General features: G+C 62.2%; 1 protein-coding gene across 8 annotated transcripts in view; it reads left to right on the top strand.

Annotated features, from left to right (window-relative positions):
- Positions 1-22,049, top strand: part of UBA7 (ubiquitin like modifier activating enzyme 7) — a 65,928-nt gene extending 43,879 nt beyond the window's left edge. For 5 of the 8 annotated variants that reach the window (XM_024111606.3, XM_024111607.3, XM_065551481.1 and 2 more), the window contains 12 exons: positions 335-500; positions 1,381-1,577; positions 2,377-2,441; positions 2,916-3,090; positions 7,900-7,974; positions 10,680-10,869; positions 11,653-11,795; positions 12,358-12,450; positions 12,955-13,149; positions 20,140-20,241; positions 20,759-20,859; positions 21,712-22,049. In XM_024111606.3, coding sequence (XP_023967374.1) covers positions 335-500; positions 1,381-1,577; positions 2,377-2,441; positions 2,916-3,090; positions 7,900-7,974; positions 10,680-10,869; positions 11,653-11,795; positions 12,358-12,450; positions 12,955-13,149; positions 20,140-20,241; positions 20,759-20,859; positions 21,712-21,847 — 1,638 coding nt within the window. In that variant the 3' untranslated portion in view covers positions 21,848-22,049. The remainder of the gene's footprint in view (positions 1-334; positions 501-1,380; positions 1,578-2,376; positions 2,442-2,915; positions 3,091-7,899; positions 7,975-10,679; positions 10,870-11,652; positions 11,796-12,357; positions 12,451-12,954; positions 13,150-20,139; positions 20,242-20,758; positions 20,860-21,711) is intronic. The other 3 variants (XM_042846219.2, XM_005279647.4, XM_065551483.1) reach the window with 3 other exon arrangements.
- The last annotated feature ends 615 nt before the right edge of the window (positions 22,050-22,664 follow it).

Raw genomic sequence — 22,664 nt, forward strand, 5'->3', positions numbered from 1 at the left:
TGGTGCCTTCGGCGGCACAGCGGCGGAGGGTCCTTAGGGATGTTGCGGGGCCCTCTTAGGGGCGCGGGGCCCGATTTGGGTGAATCGCCCTAAAGCCAGCCCTGCTGGTGAGGGGTCGGGCGCCAGCCAGGGGCACTGACTTTCCACAGCCTGGACCGTTATCCTCCCTGCCACTGGCTCTGGGCCCAGAAGAGGTCCGTGGAGCTGGCAGATAACAAAGGAGCAGCCCAGCCTGGCCCAGTACCTGGGCTGGGGTCTCCCTGGAGGGTGCAGCACCAATGGGGGTGGGGCTCCCTGGTCCCCCCTCTGCTCACGGCTCCCGTGGCCCTTGCAGAAGCTGAAGTCAGAGACGGCGGCGGCAGCGGTACGGCGCATGAACCCCACGACCAGGGTGACGGCCCAGCCGCACCATGTGGGGCCCGACACGGAGACGTTCTACGGAGATGACTTCTTCATGGCCCTGGACGGTGTGGCCAACGCACTGGACAGCATGCAGGCCCGTGAGTGTCCGGGCACTGCCAGAGGCAGCCTGTCCCTGAGCGCCTGGGGCCACGCCCCTGTCACATACTCCCACTGCCCACACCTTGCCATGCCACATGCCTGTGTCCCCACACCCACATTCCCACACCCCCGCCACATACTGCCACTGCCCATGCCCCACACCTCACCATGCCACATGCCTGTGCCTCCACGCCCACTGCTACATTCCCACGTCCTGCCCCATACTGCCATTGCCCACACCCCACACCCTGCCATGCCACATGCCTGTGCCCCCACACCCACTGTCACATTCCCACGCCCCCGCCACATACTGCCACTGCCCATGCCCCACACCTCACCACGCCACATGCCTGTGCCTTCACGCCCACTGCCACATTCCTACGTTCCACCCCATACTGCCATTGCCCACACCCTACCATGCTACATGCCTGTGCCTCCACGCCAACTACCACGTTCCTACGCCCCTGCCACATACTGCCACTGCCCACGCCCAACAGTCCGCCACGCCACATGCCTGTGCCCCACACCCACTGCCACATTCCCATGCCTCTGCCACACCCACCCACATCGCCAGCTTGTGCCAGCTCGCCACAGGCCCCGCCTGGCACAGAGACTGACCCAGGACAGGCACTGGGAAGAGGCTTCTGCTTCCTTCCCTGGCCTTGGCTCAGTCTCTGCTCTGCCTCCCTTGGCTGGGGCATTTCCTGGGGGTCTCTGCTGGGTGGAGCTTCCTGAGATCTCATCCGAAAGGCAGTGCCTCCTGGGGGGCTAGCAGAATGCACCCCAGGGCCTTGCTCTCTAGCTGACCCAGAGGCTGCCTGGGCGGGGGGAGGGGCAGAAGTGTGGCATCCCCATGAGCTCGCCACTTGTTTCCCACAGGGGCCTATGTTGACGGCCGCTGCATCCGCTACCTCAAGCCCCTGCTGGACTCGGGCACCGAGGGCACCAAGGGCCACGTGCAGGTCGTCGTGCCCCACCTGACGCAGCCATTCGGAAGCCCCCCGGACCTCACGGAATCGGCCGTGCCCCTGTGCACCCTGCGCCACTTCCCCAGTGCCATCGAACACACCCTGCAGGTGGCTGTCTCTCCCCGCTTCCGGAACCTGGGCCCTCTCCATCCTGGGCGTGGGACTGGCCCCTCCCCACCCCTGGCCTGGCCCACTCCTGTCCAGAGATCGGGCCTCCCCACCCCTGGCCTGGGCCTGGCCCCTCCCTGCATCCTGAGGTTAGGCCCGGCCCTTCCTCCCTGCCCCAGACCTGAACCCCCTCCAATCTGTGCCCTGTCCCCAGCCGGTGCCTTCCCCGACCCCAGTTGCCCAGTAGATGCCCGCCCCATGGTGAAGTCCCGGAGCCAGTGGCCAGGCTGCGCCATAGCCCTTCTCTAGCTGTCCGATGCAGGCCCAGGCCATCTGGGGCCCAGCAAGGGCAGGGGCGACTGTGCCTGGGGCAGGGCTGGGGAGCACTCTGATCTAGGGTTACCATTCGTCCGGATTTACCCGGACATATCCTCCTTTTTGTGTTAAAAGTAGCGTCCGGGGGGGAATTTGTAAATCACTAAAAATGTCTGGGATTTCCCCCCCATGCAAAGCGAGGCACGGCTGGGAGGGCTGCAGCAAATTCCCCCGCAGCTTGCCGCACTAGGCCTTGGGGGCTGCAGGAGCTGTCGCCGGGCCCCCTCCTAGAAACCCCCTGCCCTGGCCGCCTGCCCCTGCTCCCGCCCCACTGCTGGGGCTCTGAGCACCCAGCAGCCAGAGCATTTGGCCCTCAGCATGGGCCGTGCCAGGGGGCAGCATGGGGGTCCTGCCCATGCCCTGATAGGATTGGGTGAGAGTGGGGCAACCCCAGCCTGTGTGTAACTCACCCCCTCCCCTACAGTGGGCCCGGGATGAGTTTGACGGGCTCTTCAAGGTGCCTGCGGAGAATGTCAACAAATTCCTGGAGTGAGTGTGGGCCGGAGGGGGCTGTAGGGTGGCTCTGGGGGGTGGGGGTTGTGTGGCTGAAGGGAGCTGTGGGGGTTGGGGGGCTGAGGAGGGTGCTGGGGGGCAGGGGTTGGGCAGCTGAAGGTGCCTCTGGGGGGTGGGGGGCTGAGGGAGGTTCTGGGGGGTTGGGTGGCTGATGGGAGGTGTGAGGGTTGGGGACTGGAGGGGGACTCTGGGGGGCAGGGGTTGGGCAGTTGAGGGGGCCACTGAGGATTTGGGGGGACGGAGTGGGGCTCTGACATTGGGGCCTGTCCGTGGTCTCCATGGCCCAGCAGCTCACACGTACCAGGGCTCAGGGGCCAGCCTGGAAAGGTCCAGGATGCCTGGGTTCTCTCTGGGTGGGTGACCCTCCCCCGCTGGCCCTGGCTCTGGCACTGTGCTGCACTGTGTGTGTGTGGGACTAGGGCTCAGCCTGACACTGTCCTGTACCCATAGGGACCCAGCCTTCCTGGAGGTACAGCGGACGATGCAGGATCTGGAGGGGGTGCGAAGCAGCCTGCAGGAGAAGCCACGCAGCTGGCAGGACTGTGTGAGCTGGGCCAGGCAGCGCTGGGAGAGCCTCTATCACCACACAATCCTGAACCTGCTGCACGCTTTCCCACCCGGCCATGTGAGCAGCACCGCGGGCACCCCAGGCTCCCATCCCCCCGGCTCAGTGCCCCGGACTCCGATCCCTCCCCCAGTGCCCCCAAGCTCAGTGCCCCAGGCTCCCATCCAATTCCCAACTAAATCATCCCAGCCAGGGCTTTGTCAAGCCGGGCCTTAAAAACCTCCAAGGAAGGAGACTCCACCACCTCCCTAGGTAACGCATTCCAGTGCTTCACCACCCTCCTAGTGAAATAGTGTTTCCTAATATCCAACCTGGACCTCCCCCACTGCAACTTGAGACCATTGCTCCTTGTTCTGTCATCTGCCACCACTGAGAACAGCCGAGCTCCATCCTCTTTGGAACCCCCCTTCAGGTAGTTGAAGGCTGCTATCAAATCCCCCTTCATTCTTCTCTTCTGGAGACTAAACAATCCCAGTTCTCTCAGCCTCTCCTCATAAGTCATGTGCTCCAGACCCCTAATCATTTTTGTTGCCCTCTGCTGGACTCTTTCTAATTTTTCCACATCCTTCTTGTAGCGTGGGGCCCAAAACTGGACACAGTATTCTAGATGAGGCCTCACCAATGTCAAATAAAGGGGAATGATCACGTTCCTTGATCTGCTGGCAATGCCCCTACTTATACAGCCCAAAATGCCGTTAGCCTTCTTGGCAACAAGAGCACACTGTTGACTCATATCCAGCTTCTCGTCCACTGTGACCCCTAGGTCCTTTTCTGCAGAACTGCTACCTAGCCATTTGGTCCTTAGTCTGTAGCAGTGCACGGGATTCTTCCGTCCTAAGTGCAGGACTCTGCACTTGTCCTTGTTGAACCTCATCAGGTTTTTTTTGGCCCAATCCTCTAATTTGTCTAGGTCCCTCTGTATCCGATCCCTACCCTCTAGTGTATCTACCACGCCTCCTACTTTAGTGTCATCTGCAAACTTGCTGAGAGTGCAGTCCACACCATCCTCCAGATCATTAATAAAGATATTAAACAAAACCAGCCCCAGGACCGACCCTTGGGGCACTCCACTTGAAACCGGCTGCCAACTAGACATGGAGCCATTGATCACTACGCGTTGAGCCCGACGATCTAGCCAGCTTTCTATCCACCTTACAGTCCATTCATCCAGCCCATACTTCTTTAACTTGGCGGCAAGAATACTGTGGTAGACCGTATCAAAAGCTTTGCTAAAGTCAAGGAATAACACATCCACTGCTTTCCCCTCATCCACAGAGCCAGTTATCTCATCATAGAAGGCAATTAGGTCAGTCAGGCACGACTTCCCCTTGGTGAATCCATGCTGACTGTTCCTGATCACTTTCCTCTCCTCTAAGTGTTTCATAATTGATTCCTTGAGGACCTGCTTCATGATTTTTCCAGGGACTGAGGTGAGGCTGACTGGCCTGTAGTTCCCCGGATCCTCCTTCTTCCCTTTTTTAAAGATGGGCACTACATTAGCCTTTTTCCAGTCATCCGGGACCTCCCCCGATCGCCATGAGTTTTCAAAAATAATGGCTAATGGCTTTGCAATCTCATCCGCCAACTCCTTTAGCACCCTCGGATGCAGCGCATCCGGCCCCATGGACTTGTGCACGTCCAGTTTTTCTAAATAGTCCCGAACCACTTCTTTCTCCACAGAGGGCTGGTCACCTTCTCCCCATATTGTGCTGCCCAGAGCAGCAGTCTGGGAGCTGACCTTGTTCGTGAAGACAGAGGCAAAAAAAGCATTGAGTACATTAGCTTTTTCCACATCCTCGGTCACTAGGTTGCCTCCCTCATTCAGTAAGGGGCCCACACTTTCCTTGACTTTCTTCTTGTTGCTAACATACCTGAAGAAACCCTTCTTGTTACTCTTAACATCTCTTGCTAGCTGCAACTCCAAGTGTGATTTGGCCTTCCTGATTTCACTCCTGCATGCCTGAGCAATATTTTTATACTCCTCCCTGGTCATTTGTCCAATCTTCCACTTCTTGTAAGCTTCTTTTTAGCGTCTAAGATCAGCAAGGATTTCACTGTTTAGCCAAGCTGGTCGCCTGCCATATTTACTATTCTATCTACACATCAGGATGGTTTGTTCCTGCAACCGCAATAAGGATTCTTTAAAATACAGCCAGCTCTCCGGGACCCCTTTGCCCTTCATGTTATTCTCCCAGGGGATCCTGCCCATCTGTTCCCTGAGGGAGTCAAAGTCTGCTTTTCTGAAGTCCAAGTGCCTTGATTGGGCACTTACTGAGAATAGTCCTTTCTCAAGAAGCTGACCAAATGATTCACTGAGGCTACTTAGAATCAAAACACATTGAGATACAAGTACATAGCCAATATTCATAACTTCAACTACAAAAATGATACACACATACAGACAGCATAATCATAACCAGCAAATCATAACCTTTCCATAGACACCTTACTTGGCCTCCCTTGTACAAGATTTGGTGCAACCATAGGACCTTCTGTGACAGTGTGGTTCTGGCGGAACCCAACTGAGAGTGCCAACTCAGGACAAATTGCTCAAACAGGGCAGTTACAGCCCAAGGCTGGGGTTTTTTCCACCTCTAAGGCAAACCAAACCAGCCAGACTAAGACTTCAGTCTCATCCCACTGGCTAACCGCAAGACTCACAAGCAATCTCCTTAGACACTCCAGTTTCCCAGTATTACCACCAGTGCCACTTGTTATGGGGACAAATGGTTATGAAAACCAATACCCCAGTAAAAGAAAAAGGTTCTCCTGATCCCAAAGGACCAAGCCCCAGACCCAGGTCAATATACAAATCAGATCTTACCCACAACTCACGCTGCTGCCAATTCTTTAGAATCTAAAATCTAAAGGTTTATTCATAAAAGGAAAAAGATAGAGATGAGAGTTAGAATTGGTTAAATGGAATCAATTACATACAGTAATGGCAAAGTTCTTGGTTCAGGCTTGCAGCAGCGATAGAATAAACTGCAGGTTCATATCAAGTCTCTGGAATACATCCCCCGCTGGGATGGGTCCTCAGTCCTTTGTTCAAAGCTTCAGCTTGTAGCAAAGTTCCTCCAGAGGTATGAAGCAGGATTGAAGACAAGATGGAAATGAGGCATCAGCCTTATATAGTCTTTTCCAGGTGTAAGAACACCTATTTGTTCCTACTGTGGAAAATTACAGCAAAATGGAGTCTGGAGTCACATGGGCAAGTTCCTCCATACTTTGCTGAGTCTCAAGGCATATTTGCCTTCTCTCAATGGGTCCATTGTATAGCTGATGGTCCTTAATGGGCCATCAAGCAGGCTAGGCAGAGCTAACACCAGTTTGTCTGGGATGTCACCCAGCAGCATAACATAAGTTTGAAATACAGACAGTATAGAGCCAATATTCATAACTTCAACTACAAAATTGATACACGCATATAGACAGCATAATCATAACCAGTAAACCATAACCTTGTCTTAGACACCCCATTTGACCCCCTTTATACAAGATTTGCGTGCCACTACAGGACCTTGCATGGTGTCAAGTATCAGAGGGGTAGCCGTGTTAGTCTGAATCTGTAAAAAATCACTTCTGAAGAAGTGAGGTTCTTACCCACGAAAGCTTATGCTCCCAGTACTTCTGTTAGTCTCAAAGTGCCACAGGACCCTCTGTTGCTTTTACAGGACCTTGGTTGCAACAATGATCGATATGGTCCCCAGATTATATCATAACGTCACACCTTCGTTGCAGCAATGATCTATACAGTCACAGTTCATGTCAATAATGTCACACCGCCTGGCTCAGTGCCACGGGCTCCCATCTCCTCTGGCTCAGTACCTTGGGCTCCGATCCCTCCTGCTCAGTGCCCCGGACCCCGATCCCTCAGACTCTGATACCCCCGGCTCATTGCCCCGGGCTCCCATCCTCCCAGCTCAGTACTCTGGGTTTCCATCCTCCCAGCTGAGTGTCCCGGGCTCCCATCCCCCCGGTTCAGTGCCCTGGGCTTCCATCCCCTGGCACAATGCCCCTGGATCCGATCCCCTCTGGCTCAGTACCCTGGGTCTCCGATCCCCCTTTTTGAATAGTTCTAGCTCTGATCCCGTGGCTCAGTACCTCGGACTCTGATCCCCCTGGCTCTATACTTCTGGCTCCCATCCCCCCAGCTCAGTGGCCCGGGCTCCATCCCCCTGGCTCAGTACTCCGGGCTCCCATCCCCCAGGCTCAGTGCCCTGGGCTCCCATTCCCCTGGTTCAGTGGCCTGGGCTTCCATCCCCCTGGCTCAGTGCCCCGGGCTCCCATCCCCCCAGCTAAAGTGCCCCAGGCTCCCATCCCCCCAGTTCAGTGCCCCCGGCTCCCATCCCCTTGGATCAATGCCCCTGGCTCCGATCCCCCCGGCTCAGTGCCCTGGGTCTCTGATCCCCCTTGTTGTGTACCCCAGGCTCCGATCCCCACCTCCCAGTAGCCCCCGGCTTGGTATCCCAGGCTCCAATCCCCTGGCTCATACCCTGGGCTCTGATCCCTCTGGGCTCCAATCACCCCCAGGGCCTCCAGGCTCAGTACACCAGGCTCTGCCCCCTGTACTTCGCATGGATCTGGTCCCCCCTGAATTCCTGGGCTCTCATCCCCCCCGGGCCTCTATCAATCCACCTCTTGACGCCCTCCTAACCCTTCGGCCCTTGCCTCCCGGTCCCCCCAAGCCCCCAGTGCACCCTCCTGCAGGGTCCCCTGAGCCCACAAGTCCCTGCTGCGTTTCCCACAATGGAGCTTCAGCTCCCTGGTTCCTATGACCTGCCCTGGAGCTGCACACGGGGAGGGGAGCCTCCATTGGCTGGGCCTCTTGCTGGCCCTGGCCTGACCCCTGGCTTCCCCTGTCCTCAGGAGACCAGCCCCGGGGTCCCCTTCTGGGCAGGACCCAAGAGATGCCCCCAGCCCCTGGAGTTTGACTGCGACAATGTAAGTGGGGAGCAGGTGAGGGTGCCTGCGGGTGGGGGATGGGGCTATGGGGGCAGGGCCAGTGGTGGAGCCAGGACCCATGCTGCAGGGAGCTCTGTGCTGGGGCTAGTGGATGAGGCGTGGCCCCTGTTGGGGTGGTGCCTGTGTTAGAGTTTGGGTTATGGCGACCAAGGCCCAAGGGGTGGGACCCATGCTAGGGGCAGGGCTCATGTTGGGGGTGAGACTGTGAGGGGCAGGATCTGTGCTTGGGGCAGGGGCTGAGGGACCTGGGGGCAGGTGGGTGAGTGTGGTCGGGCGATGGCACCAGGTGTGGGCGAGTGGGCGAGGATGCCAGGCGTGGGCGGTTGGACATGGGTGATGGTGCAGGGTACAGGCGGGCGAGTGGATGATGGTGCAGGGCAATGGTGGGTGGGCGGGTGAGCGCGGGTGACAGTGCATGGTACAGGTGGGTGGGTGGGCGAGGGTGGTGGGCATGGGACGGTACAGGGTACAGGTGGTGGGTGGGTGATGGTGCAGGGTAGAATCATAGACTATCAGGGTTGGAAGGGACCTCAGGAAGTCATCTAGTCCAACCCCCTGCTCAAAGCAGGACCAATTCCCAACTAAATCATCCCAGCCAGGGCTTTGTCAAGCCGGGCCTTAAAAACCTCCAAGGAAGGAGATTCCACCACCTCCCTAGGTAACGCATTCCAGTGCTTCACCACCCTCCTAGTGAAATAGTGTTTCCTAATATCCAACCTAGACCTCCCCCAAATACATGGAGAGATACACTTATCTCATAGAGCTGGAAAGGACCCTGAAAGGTCATTGAGTCCAGCCCCCTGCCTTCACTAGCAGGATCAAGTACTAATTTTTACCTCTGATCCCTAAGTGGCCCCCTACAAGGATTGAACTCACAACCCTGGGTTTAGCAGGCCAATGCTCAAACCACTGAGCTATCCCTCCCCCCACTACAGGTAGGCGAGTGCATGATGATGCAGGGTGATGGTGCCGGGCACAGTGTGCGGGTGGGTGGACGAGGGTGCCAGGCATGGGCGTGTGATGGTGTCACGCCCTGCATCCCCCACTTCCTGCAATTCACTGTGACTCTAGCTAGCCAGTAAAACAGAAGGTTGATTAGACGACAGGAACACGGTCTAAAACAGAGCTTGTAGGTACAGAAAACAGGACCCCTCAGTCAGGTCCATCCTGGGAGGTGGGGAGCCCAGACCCAGGTTCTGGGCCTCCCTCCATCTCCCCAGCCAGCTCCAAACTGAAACTCCCTCCAGCAGTCTCACCCAGCCACACCCCCAGCTCCTCCTCCAGCCTCTGTCCAGTTTCCCTGGCAGAAGGTGTCACCTGGCCCCAACCCCTCCTGGGCTTAGGTTCCGAAGGGCAGCCGCCATCGTTTACGTGCTGGCCATCAAATATCATCCCTCAGTGAAGTCACACCCTTATTGCCCATCACCAACTAGTATTGGTGCAGTACCCCAGGGAAACGGAGGCACGCCCCGTGTTAGCAGAAGACAGTAAACTAGTAAACCCCCCATGCAACATTACCAGGTTAATACTCCCTACTCTATCACAGATGGTGCAGGGTATGGGCGACTGGATGATGGCCAGGGCAATGGTGCCGGGTATAGGCGGGTGACGGTGCAGGGTACAGGTAGGCGGGTGGATGATGGCACAGGGCGATGGTGACAATGCAGAGCACAGGCAGGTGGGTGGGCACCGGGCGGGGGCGGGTGATGGTGCAGGGTATGGGTGGGTGGGTGATGGTGCCGCGTGTGGGCGGGTGGGCATGTGTGACAGTGCAGGATAAAGGCGGGTGGGCGGACAACAGCGATGGGTGATAATGGGGGGTGAGGGCATTGGGCATGGGTGCGTGACGGTGCAGAGTGCGGGTGGGTGGGTGATGGTAAGGATGGGTGGGCATGGGTGCTGAGTGCGGGTGATGGTAAAGGGTACAGGCGGTAGGTGGGCGAGTGTGCCGGGTGTGTGCGGGTGATGGTGCAAGGTACCGGCAGTCGGGTGGGAGAGGGCACTGGGTGTGGGCGAGTGGCTGTGCAGGGTACAGGAGGGTGAGTGGATGATGGCACAGGGTGATGGTCAGTGGGACGGAGCAAGGAACAGGCAGGTGGGTTCATGATGGTGTTGGGCTTGGGTGACGGTGCAGGGTACAGGCGGGCGACTGTATGATGGTGCTGGACCTGGGTGCAAAGTACACACGGGCAGGTGGGCAAGGGCACCGGGCATGGTTGGGTGATGGTGCAGGGTACGAGCGGGCGCGTGGCCGAGGACTTCGGGCGTGGGCGGGTTACAGTGCAGGGTAGAGGCGGGTGGGTGCAGACAGACGGGTGTGTGGATGATGGCACAGGGCAATGGCACCAAGTATGGACGGGTGCTGGTGCAGGGTACAGGCTGGCAGGTGAATGATGGCGCAGGGCAATGGTGGGTGGGGCGGGTGACAGTACAGAGCACAGGCCGGCATGTGGGCAAGGGTGCTGGACATGGGTGGGTGATGGTGCAGGGTATGGATGGGCAAGGGCACTGGGCAATCATTTTGGGTGTGGGTGGTTGATGGTGCAGAAGGTACAGGCAGGTGGGAGAGGTGGGAGATGGAGGAGTGGAGCAGGGAGTGTAGGGGGAGGGGTCGGATAGGGAAGTGTGGGACAGAGGGAGCAGGGACTGCCCTCCCCCCGCGCTGAGCCAGGCTGTATTCACAGAGCACCCACATGGACTATATCATGGCAGCTGCAAGCCTCTTTGCCCAGACTCACAGGCTGCAGGTGCCCCGGGACCGGGCAGCTGCCAGGGAGACACTACGGGCCATGGCCGTGCCTCCCTTCCAGAGGGAGGTGGGGGTGCGGATCCCTGTCACGGAGGAGGAAATGGAGGAGGTGCCCGGCTGTGTCGGTAAGGGCCATGCTTGGGCCGCGGTGCCAGAGGCTGTGCAGCGGGGGAGGGAAGTGGGTGCCGGCTGTGGTAGGGAGCTCAGCCTGGTGCCAGTTGGGTGGGAGGGGCTCTGCCTGGTGCCGGCGGGCAAGGAGCCCTGCTTGACGCTGGGGGGGGGGCTCTATTCTGTCCTGTGGGAGTCGGCAGCCAGGCACCCCAGGACCCAGCACAGAGCAACCCATCGCCCTCTGCAGACACCTGCAGGCTCGCTGGCCTGGCGTGGACCCTTCTGGAGTTGACATTTCCCTCGCAGGCGCCGCCTTGGACAGCCCCTGCCCACCAGCCTGCATCTCCATTTGTACCTGCTGCCCAGGGCGGGTGGGTGCCCCCCCACCTGGGCCAGGGGAATCCTGTCCCAGTCTGGCTCCCTGGGGAAAAGGGCACCCTGACTCCAACACCGCTCTCGCTGGGGCTCAGAGGGCATTGGCACAGGCAGGGCTTGAGCCTGGCCTGTTCCTTGCCTGAGGCTCGGCTGCAGGTCCCATGCTGTCCCTGGGCCCCTCCGAGGTGTGTACTGGCCCCGATCCCCAATGGGCACCACGCAGGCCCTGCTCTGCTGGCCTGGCAGGGCTCCTGGCACCATCTCAGAACAGCCCAGGGCAGTGCCTGCTGGGGACATTGCTGTCCGTGGCTTCACCCCAGGATGGCGCTCAGCCCCAGTCTCCATGCCAGAACTGCCCCACCCTGCTGCTGGCTCAGGGGTTTCCTGAGTACCACAGATGGGCCCAGGGGACCAGCCCCCAGCTGCAGCCCCACTGTTCTTTGTGTCCCCTGCAGACGAGGAGCAGCTGGCAGCGCTGAGGCAGGAGCTGGCAGAGCGCAGACGGGCATTGCTGGAGGGGGGGTGCAGTAGCACCCACCTCATGGAGCCTATCCACTTTGAGAAGGTAGCGGGGGCTGCGCTGGCCAGGGTCACTCTCCCCCAGGTGCTGGGGTGGGGGGGTGCTGTGAGCCGTGGCTGGGGTGGGTGGCCGGCCTGGTTGGCATCGCCCAGGGGCTGGGGCTGCAGGAGATTCCAATGTGCCCAGGGGCAGCATGAGGGGCTAGGGTGGAGCATACGGCCCCATCAGCGGGCTGGTCTTTGCCCTGTGGGCGCTGTCTGGGTAGGGACTGTCTATTACTGCCACGTGAGGTCGGGCAGGAGCCAGTGAAGCCACGCAGGGTCGGGCAGGGGCCGGGGTGGGCAAGCAGGGTCAGGCAGGGGCTGGCATGGCCACGTGGGGTCAGGCAGCAGTTGGGCAGGGGCTATTGAAGCCACGTGGGTCAAGCAGGGGGCTGGCATGGCCACATGGGGTCAGGCAGGGCCCACGGGTCGGGAAGTGCCCAGAGTTGCCAGGCAGCTGGCTGTCCGTGTCACTCAGAACAGGGGTTCATGTCAGAGCCGTGCTGGGCACCCGTGTGTCCCTCCCCCCCAGTTCTCATCACGCTCCTCTCGCACTGGCCCTGCAGGACGACGACAGCAATGGCCATGTGGATTTCATCATGGCCGCGTCGAACCTGCGGGCTGCGAACTATGGCATCGCCCCTGCCGACTGGCACAAGGTGCGGGGGGACAGTCCTCTCAGGGCCAGAGGTGGGGTGGGGGCAGGGCCATGCACCCCCAGGGACAGACGAAGGGCGGGGCCAGGGCCATGGGCCTCCCAGGGACAGACACGGGGCGGGGGTGGGGTGATGGCCTCCCCAGGGACAGATGAAGGGTGGGGCCGGGGCCATGCGCCTCCCGGGGACAGACGCGGGGCAATGGGCCCCCCTGGGCACAGATACAGGGCAGGAGTGGGGTGATGGTCCCCCCCGGGCACAGACATGGGTTGGGGGTGGGACGACGAGCCCCCGGGAACAGACGTGGGATGGGGGTCGAATGATGGGCCCCCTCGGGACAGACACAGGGTGGGGTCGGGGCTGGGGCTATGGGCCTCCCTGGGGACAGATGAGGGGTGGGGGCGGAGGTGGAGGTGGGGCGAAGGCCTCCCCAGGATAGCTGCGAGGTTTGGGGCCTTGCGCCCGCCCTGGCAGCCGCTGCTGACACAGTTCCCTGTTGCCTGGCAGAGCAAGCGGGTAGCGGGCAGGATTGTGCCCGCCATTGCCACCACGACGGCGGCAGTGGCCGGATTGGCATGCCTGGAGCTCTACAAGCTGGTGTGGGGTCACCGGGACCTCGGCTCCTACTGCAACAGTTTCCTGCAGCTTGCGGAGCCGCTGCTCGCCCGCTTCCGGCCCCTGTCGCCCCCAGCCACTTACAAGGTGAGACCCCATGCCCGGCCTTGCCAATGACCTCCCCCACACCCGGGCAGGGGCTGAGTGGCAAGGAGGGGGAATAGGCCCTCCTCAAGGGCAGCAAAGTCAGTGGCTGGGGGATGCCGGAATCTGGTGCCCGTGCCCTGGCAGTGAGGGCTGGCCCAATGCCCCAGTGCAGCACTAGGAGCCACTGTGCTGCAGGGAGCAGGATGGGGGTCTCCCCGGCTGTCAGGGCTGGCACTTATGCACCAGTGCAGCACAAGGGGCGCTGTGCTGCAGAGACCCAAACAGAGTCTCCCCTGGCAGTCACGGCTGGCTTGATGCCCCAGCGTGGCCCTACGGGGACTGTGCCCTGGAGGTACAGTGTGGGAATGGCCCCAGCCTGTGGCCGTGGGGAGGTTGGCACAGGGAAGGTGCGCCGAGGGTCCTGGCTCACTGTTACACTCCCATCTTCTGTGTGCTGTTATTGGCTCTGGGGTGGCTGCCTGGCTGCACCACGTTCCTCCCCAGCACGGGCTGCATCTCAGTGGTGGTGGAGGGGAGCATAGCTCTGGGCAATGGGCTGCAGCTGTAGCTAGGGATCCCCCACTCTGGGTGGTACTGGAGCAAGGAGAGCCACAGCTGGGGCATTGCAGGGGCGCCGTGCACATGAGTGAGCCTGGCCTATGCTGTGCCCTCTGCCTGGGCGCAGGGCCCAGCATGTGAGGGGGGCCTAGATGCTGTGCGCACAGTGTGGGGAGCTGTCCAGCCCCTGATGCCTGGACCGTGCTGGGAGCCAGCATCCCAGGGACCGGGGCTCTGCCAACAGCTGCCTGGGCATGGCCAAGCGGCTTTCAGCCAGCCCCTGTAGTCGCCCTTCTCTCTACCACGCGAAGCTACCCCTGACCTACCCCTTGCTGCACAAGAGCGCTGTGGGGCAGCAGGGGGAGCAGGCAGAGCTGTAGGGCATCGGGGGGGCGCAGGCAGAGCTGTGGGGCAGTGGGGGGCTCTGGGGCACCGGGAGGCACAGGCAGAGCTGTGGGAATTAGTTGGGGGCTGTAGGGCAGCAGGGAGCAGGCAGAGCTATGGGGCAGTGGGGGGAGCAGGATGAGTGGTGGGGATCAGTTGGGGGGCTGTAGGGCAGTAGGGGGAAGGCAGAGCTGTGGGGCAGTGGGGATGGGCTGTAGGGCAGATGGGGGAGCAGGCAGAGCTGTGGGGGACTATGGGAGGCTGTGGGGCAGTGGGGGGAGCAGGAAGAGCTGTGAGGCAGTGGGGGGCTATGGGGAATTGGGGGAGCAGGGAGAGCTGTGGGTCAGTGGGGGGTTGTAGGGCAGCGGGAGGGAGCAGGCAGAGCTTTGGGGAATCAGTATGGGGCTGTGGGGCAGTGGGGGGAGCAGCAAGGGCTGTGGGGCAGTGGGGGAACCAGGTGAATCTGTGGGGCAGCAGTCTGAGCTGTGCGGCAGCGGGAAGCTCTGGGGCAGAGGGGGGAGCAGGCAGAGCTGTGGGGCAGCAGGGCCTGTAGGGCAGCGGAGGGAGCAGGCAGAGCTGTGGGACAGTGGGGGGCTGTACAGCGGATGGTGGAGCAGGCAGAGCTGTGGGGCAGTGGGGGGCAGTAGGGCAGAGGGAGGAGCAGGCAGACCTCTGGGGAAGCAGGGGCTGTAGGGCAGAGGGGGGAGCAGGCAGAGTTGTGGGGTAGCAGGGGCTGTAGTGCAGAGGTGGGACAGGCAGAATTGTGAGGATCAGTGGGGGGCTGTAGGGCAGTGCAGGGAGCATCAGATATGAGAGGCAGTGGGGTCTATAGGGAAGCAGTGGGAGCAGGCAGAGATACGGGGCAGTGGGGGGCTGTATGGCAGAGGGGGAAGCAGGCAGAGCTGTTGGGGGCTGTGGGGAAGTGGGGGGAGCAGGCTGAACTTTGGGGATCAGTGGGGGGCTGTATGGCAGCGGGGAACAGGCTGATCAGTGGGGCAGTGGGATTTTGTAGGGCAGAGGGGGGAGCATCAGAGCTCTGTGGCAATGAGGGGCTGTGGGTAGCGGGGCAGCAGGCAGAGCTGTTGGGCAGCGGGGTTCTGTAGGGCAGAGGTGGGAGCAGGCAGAGCTCTGTGGCAATGAAGGGCTGTGGGGTAGCGGTGGGAGCAGGCAGAGCTGTGGAGATCAGTGTGGGGCTGTAGGGCAGAGGGGGGAGCAGGCAGAGCTGTGGGGCAGCGGTGGGCTGTAAGGCAGAGGGGGGAGCAGGCTGAGGTTTGGGGATCAGCGGGGGGCTGTGGAGCAGCGTGGGGAGGAGACAGAGCTGTGGGGCTCAGTCGGGGGCTGTAGGGTAGCGAGGGGAGCAGGTAGAGCTGTGGGTATCAGTGGGGGGCTGTAGGGCAGTGGGGGGAGCATCAGATATGTGGAGCAGCGGGTCTATATGGAAGCAGTGGGAGCAGGCAGAGATATGGGGCAGTGGGGGGCTGTATGACAGAGGGGGAAGCAGGCAGAGCTGTTGGGGGCTGTGGGGGGAGCAGGCAGAGCTGTGAAGATCAGCGGGGGGCTGTGTGGGGAACAGGCAGAGCTGTGTGGCAGCGAGGGGCTGTAGGGCAGGGAGGAGCAGGAGGAGCTGTGGGGATCAGTGGAAGGGCTGTGGGGCAGTCGGGGGAGCAGGCAAGGCTGTGGGGATCAGTGGAGGGGTTGTGGGGCAGTGCGGGGAGCAGGCAGAGCTGTGGGGCAGTGGGGGGAACTGGCTGAGCTGTGGGGCAGTGGGGGCTATAGGGCATTGGGTGGAGCAGGCAGAGCAGTGGGGGGCTGTGGGGAGCAAGCAGAGCTCTGGGTCAGTGGGGGGCTCTGAGGCAGTGGGGGAAGCAGGCAGAGCTGTGGGACAGCGAGGGGTTGTAGGGCGGGGGGCAGGAAGAGCTGAGGGGATCAGTGGAGGCGCTGTGGGGCAGTGCGGGGAGCAGGTAGAGCTGTGGGGCAGTGGGGGGAGCAGGCTGAGCTGTAGGGCAGTGGGGGGCTGTAGGACAGTGGGGAGAGCAAGCAGAGCTGTAGTAGGGCAGTGGGAGGCTGTGGGGCAGCGGGTGAAGCAGACAGAGCTTGTGGGGAGCAATGTGGGGCTGTAGGGCAGCGGGGGAGCAGGCAGAGCTGTTGGACAGTGGGGGGCTGTAGGGCAGAGGAGGGAGCAGGCTGAGGTTTGGGGATCAGCGGGGGGCTGTGAGGCAGCAGGGTAGCAGGGGCTGTAGGGCAGAGGGTGGAGCAAGCAGAGCTGTGGGGGGCTGTAAGCCAGCAGGGGGAGCAGGCAGAGCTATGGGCTAGCAGGGGCTGTGGGGTAATGGGGGGAGCAGGCGGAGCTGTGGGGGGCTCCAGGGCAGTGGGCAGAGCTGTGGGGATCTGCAGGGGACTGTGGGGCAGTTCTGGGAGTAGGCAGAGCTGTGGGGATGAGCCGAGGGCTGTAGGGTAGCGGGGGAACAGGCTGAACTCTGGGGATCAGCGGGGGGCTGTAGGGTAGTGGGGAGCCATGGGGCAGCGGGGGCCTGTGTGCAGAGCAAGGGCTGAGCACAGGGCCTGTTACTATGGGGTGGGGGGCAGGAGCCATCTGTCTGTGGGGCATGGTGGGGAGAGGCTGTCTGTGGAGCCAGGGGCCATCCCGTCCCAAGTTTGGGTGCTCAGCATGGAGCCCCTGGCCATCTCTAGCTCTCCCCCTCCAGCGCCACCCAGCATCTGCTCCCGTCACTGCTGTGTGCCAATGCCTGGCTCCCCGCGAGGTCTGGGACGGGCACCCTCCCAGCTCTTCTCCCCAGCAGCCTGTGCGGGACATCCCCCACATTCTTCTCCCCCATCTGGGACGGGCACCCCCCGCTCTGCTCCCCTCCGCAGGCCTGACACTCCGCTTGAGCAGCAGATGGGGAGCGGGGGAAGGGGGAGGCAGGGCCCTAAATTGGGACCATGTGGCGGGGGAGGAGGCAAGTTTCCTGCTGCACAGGAAGCGCTGACGGGAGCCAGGCTGCCTGTGGGGGCGGGGGAAGGGGAGCCAGGCTGGCTGGGGCGGTGGGGAAGAGGAGGCGCCAAACATTTGTCTCTCAGTGTATTTCCACTAACACAGCCAGGTCAGCTACCGGCCTGCACTTGCCTTCCCGCAGCCGCCCCCCTCCTCCCGGCAGTGCACCCCCCCCAGGAGCAGGGCACCCCACAGCCTGGCCAGGACCCCAGCAGCAGCAACACCGCAGCTCCTGGGCCTGGGGTGCAATGGGGTTGTAGGCTGGTCCCAGCGTGGGTAAGGAGAGCACCCCCTACAGGGGCAAGGGGGCCAGCCCTGTGGGCCCGGGAGAAGCCCCTGCCCCACACCCTGCTGCACAGCCCCTCGTCTATGCTGGCCCAACCCGTGACAACCAGGGAAGAGTGCCCCCTGCTGAGTGGTCCAAGCTGCAGCCCAAGGGGGTCTGGAGTCCCTCTTAAGGCCTGGGCGACTTGGGGGAGCCCTTCCCTGGCTGGGAGACCAGTGGGGCCATGGCTCCAGCACACAGCGGCTGGCAGGAGAGCAGGCCAAGGGCGGCAGGGGCAGAGGCTGGCTTCCGTGGGCTCTACGCAGCCTGGCTGCCCTGAGCATGCTGAGCTCTGGCTCAATGTGTGGAGGAGCGGAGACGTCCGGGTCAGCGCCCTGCTGCCCTTGGGGGCAGGAAGGGGGCGCAGGCTGGCAAGAGTGGAACAGTCTCCTGCCAGCCAGGAGCGGCGCCAGGGTTTTTGCCGCCCTAGGCGGCAGCGCTTCTCTAAGCATTCAGGGGGCCTGGGGTCTTGGGCGGCGGGGGTTCTTCCACTCCGTGTCTTCGGGGCACTTTGGCGGCCAGTCCTGGAGTGAGTGAAGGACCCGCCGCCGAATTTCCGCCAAAAACTCGAAGCGGAAGGACCCCCCGCTGCTGAATTTCTGCCGAGGGCGGCAAAATGCCGCCCCCCAAATTCTGCCGCCCTAGGTAACCGCCTAGGGTCGCCTACTGGAAGTACCAGCCCTGCTGCCAGCCCCCGTAGGAGCGCCATCCCCTTGCCCAGAGGGGACCTGAGGTGCTGGGATCGGACGAGCTGCGCCAGGTTCCCCCAGCGGGGCAGCATTAGGCAGGACTTGAACCCAGGAGTCCAGGAGCACAGCTGGCATCTCCCAGGCTGGGCTGAGGGGATGTGGGGCAGGTCCCCCAGCTCCGTGTGGGGGCCAGATGAGGAGCTGTGCCATGGCAGGCACAGGGTTAACTCCGCCAGGCTCTCAGGCTGCAGGTGGCGAAGGGGGTGGGGTGGGGGGAGCGGCCAGGTGCTAATGCCTTGACCCACCCGGGTGAGAAGGGGTGGAGTCCTGCTCAGCACTTGGCAAGAGCAAATGGCCAGGGCCAGCTGCAGCAAATGGCCAGGCTGTTCCACTCCCAGCACACCCAACCCAGCCCCAGCTGCCCATCCAGGGGCCATGCTCAGCTCTGCCAGGCTTGCTGCAGGGACTTTCTCAGGTCCTGCAGCCTCTGCGCCTCAGTTTCCTTACCATGAGCTCACTGCCTGAAGGGTGGCAGAGTGGCCAGGAGCAGGGAGCTGGGACTTGGCACAGTGGGGGCTCTGCTGAAAGGCAGAGCAGAGAGCCCAGCAGGGGAGGGGCAGGGGGCTAGCTTGTCCTGGGGCTGGCACTGAGTAGCGTGGGCACTAGGCCTGGGAGTTAAGCTGTGAGGCTGGGGGAAGTGCTGTGGGCTGATCAGTTGTGATGCAGGAGGTGGCTGGGGCAACTGTGCTGCCCCCTAGATCTCTGCAGCCCGGGGGTGGAGCCAGCTGGGGCGATGCTGGCCCTGGGTTGGGGGGATGAGCCATGCCAGGGCCGAGCCAGTGAGAACTCCTGCCCCCGAACCCCAGGCACTCCAGTCATCTCCCCTTTGACAGCCTCGTGTGCCCTGTGTGCTCTCCCCACATCCGGGCTGCCCAGAAAGGCCTGGCTTGTTGGCAGTCGAAGCCGCCCCCAGCCCCAGCTGGCTGGGTCCTGTGCAGGGCAGAGACCCGCAGGGCTTGGCAGAAGAAATGACTGATTGTGTGTGGGCGGGGGGAGCACTGCCTCAATGGGGCTTTGTGCAGGGCTGCCCCACCCAGCCTCTCCAGAGCTCAGCAGCCCAGACCCCCCTGGCGCTGGCAGCGCTGGCGGCACAGACAGCAGTGGGGGCCATGCCAGTCCCTCACCTCGGCAATGCTCACAGGGGAGCTATATGCCTGGGCACAGCCCACAGGGGAGGGGGGTTGTCCCCTGTCCCAGCCTGGCCAGCCAGGGGCTCCAGCGCCCCGTGGGGAGGGCAGAGCTCATGCCCAAGTCTGCTCGGGGCTGTGCCCTGCCTCCACCTCCAGTGTTCCCCCCCCTACCCCCCGCAGGCCGTATGTCTTGCCCTGACTTCTGCATCCTGCCCGTCCCAATGTGAGGGGACGGGAGGCTGGGCATGGCCTCCATGCCCTAACACTGCTGCGCCCAAATGCAGGGTCCTGTTTGCACTCACCCACACCAGCCAGAGGCCAGGACTGGGACAGGCATTGAGGAAGTGGGCTGAGTGCTGGATTGGCCAGGGAGGCTCTGGGTCCCACTGTCAGGATGTGGATTTTCTAATTCACATTCTGGAGTGATTTTGATTATTCTGAAAAGGAGGAAATTGCAAAAGGGACCAGCCAAGCAAACCGCCCCCCTGGCTCGGCTGGTGCCCCTCAGCTCCAACCCGCAGCCCCTGCTAGCCCAGCCCTAGGCTCCCTCCACAGCTCTGGCAATGCCCCTCACTCCTGACCCACAGCCCCTGCTAGCCCAGCCCCAAGCTCCTGCCAGCTCTGGTGATGCCCCTCACGACCCACAGCCCTGTATTAATGGGCAGCGCAGGGAGAGATCGGTGTGCCATTGTTGAGGGGCAGTGCCAGTGTACCATGGCCATGCACAGAGCTGGCGCTCGTGGGGGGGGAACAGATGGGAAGACCCAGCTCCCTGGTCCTGTGGTGGCTACAGAGGGGTGGGGGGTGCCGCCACATGCTGACATCAGCCTGCCCTTGTGTCCCCACCAGTATGGCCAGGAGACATGGAGCTGCTGGCATCGGGTTGAGGTGCCCGGGATCGGCGCCCACAGGGAGGAGCTGAGCCTGCAGGAGCTCCTGGACCAGCTGCAGGTGACCCTTCCCCCCACCCCCCGCCAGACCCTGGGCTGTGGGAACAGGCCTGTGCCCCCTCCATCCTGCTGACCCCCCCTTTCCCTCTGGGACCTGAGCCCTGTCCCCACTGCCTAGAGGCAGTGGCTGGGCCTTGGGCAGTCTGCCCCCACCCCAGGCAGGCACTCACCTCCCCCACAGCTCTCACCCACCCCCTACCCAGGTCTCTCTGGGGTGCCCACTGCCAGACATGGCTGCTTGGGAAGGTCTTGGCTGGCCCACTTTCTCCAGACAGCCCCCTGCATGCTGACCTAGTCCAGGCACATCCAGTCTGGGACTTGTGCTGGGGGGAACCACTGATGCTACCCAATGGCTGGAGAAACAGCCTCATCTGGGGCTTGGGAGAGACCCGGGGATGGGGGGAGACCCCCCCACTTACTCCTTTTTTCCTATTCCACAAAAGCCTATGGGAAGCGAGTGCCCAGTGCTGGGCCTGGCACTGACCTGCCTCATCCTTGTCGCCCCTCCTGCCTTACAGGGGGTGCACGGCCTGCCAGTGCGTACAGTGCTGTGTGGGGTGACCATTCTCTATGCCAGCTTCTGGGCCAAGCAGAAACGCGAGGCACAACTCGCCCGCAGGTAGGCGTTGTCTGGGCCTCTGGGCTGGCACCCGGCTCTCCTCTGGCCCTGGGCTGGCTGCCCTCCCTCTGCAGGGGGCTGATGGGTCTGCAGCAGGGGGCATCACCCCACGAGCCCCCATCCCGAGTGAGGTCCTGGGGACCAGCACCAGCTCCCCCGCTACCAGCTCCTGCGTAACCCACTGCCCTTCCCCTGCCAGTCGCCAGGACTCCAGCTCCCCCTGCCCCTCCCTCTCCCCCTCTCCAGGGCTCCAGTTCTGCCCCCTGCTGCCCCTCCCCCCACTCACCAGGACTCCAGCTCCCCCCCTTCCCTGACAGCTGCATCACTGGCTCCCAGCCAGTCTGACCACTGGGTAAACATCCTGCTTCCTGCATCGGGACCCCCGCCCGGCCCCTTGCTGGCTGCGCTCAGCAGGAAGGTCCCGAGGGCCAGGTGGCATTGCCCTCAGGCCTGGCCATGGGAGCTCCTCCAGCCAAAGACCCCTGCCAGCACCCCTGGGCTCGGCGAGGAGCAGGACTAGGACTAGGGTCAGCATGGGGGGGGGGAGGCGCTAGGGGAGCCTGGCGAGGGGCAGGGATCAACCCCCGCAGGGCTGACATGGGAAGTCACTCAGAGCTTGGGGTGTTGCCCCAGGCAGGCCAGCTGGATGCCCACAGAGAGGGGGTCTTCAAACCTGGCTTCGGGTGCTTGGACCCCAGCCCCCTCCCCAGCCAGGGCTGTGCTCACTGGCACTGCCAAGTCTCCACTGATGCAGGGTCGCCAGGGGGTTGACTGGCACAGCCTCTGGGCATATACACTGGGCCTGGTTCCTGCTGGATGTCCCGTGGCTTATTCACCCTTCCCCTTCCCTAGACTGACGCAGCTGGTGGGCGGCCCCTCTGGAGCAGCCTGGCCGCCCCCCCGGATCCTGGTGCTGGACCTGGTCTGTGAGGACCAACAGGACGACGACGTCTTACCGCCCGTGCATGTTCGGCTGCCCTGTGGCTGAGCGAAGCCTGCTGCTGGGCGTCTCCCTGGGCACAGACAGGCAGCAGGGGCTTGGCTGTATGCTACAGGGCCCCTGAGATGCTCAGCAGGACGCTGGCCCCCTTCTCACCAGCCTGGCAGTGGAGAGCCCAGGATGTAGATGGGCGCACTAGGAGCGAGGCCTGCCCCCACCCCCCTACAGCTAATAAACCCCTGCCCCGTCAGTAGGAGCCAGAGGACTGCTCATTCGGGCGGGGGGGGGGGGGAAGGGGAGGGTTGGGCAGTGCCTCCATCTGTTAACTCACCTGCTGCAATTCTCCTGCTGAAATGGGGAGGGGCATAACAGGTTCAATAGCCCCACTCCCCGGGCAGCTTCTGGGACAGCGAGGGGCCTGGCTGGAGGTGTTTCAAGGACCCCCTAGTCCCGGGACAGTCTGGCACCAGCGCCAACTCTGTGCCACAAATTGGGGTTCAGCCTGGTGCCGCCTCAACCATGGGAGCTGGGCATGGCAGCCTCGGATGGGCAGGGGCAGAACAGCTTGGCACCCCCCACCGGCGACTCCCTGGCAGCTGGCGAGGGAAAAGGGGGAAATCAGCATTTCAATGGGTGTGCCCTATGCGTGCAGCATGATTGTGCAGCACGCAGTGTATGCATGTGCACTGTGGGGGTGTGCATGTGCGTGCATTGATCATTCTGTGTGTGTGGGTGCGTGCACTGCGTGTGCACCATCTGGGTGAGCCAGGCTCCCTCCCCTGCCCCAGTGCAGGCTGCAGCCATCCAGGTGAAGCTGGCACAAAGCCCCTGGTGAGGACAAGAGCACACTGGGCCAGTGACGGAC

The sequence above is a fragment of the Chrysemys picta genome, chromosome 7 (assembly GCF_011386835.1).
Source record: "Chrysemys picta bellii isolate R12L10 chromosome 7, ASM1138683v2, whole genome shotgun sequence".
Classification (NCBI taxonomy): Eukaryota; Metazoa; Chordata; order Testudines; family Emydidae; genus Chrysemys; species Chrysemys picta.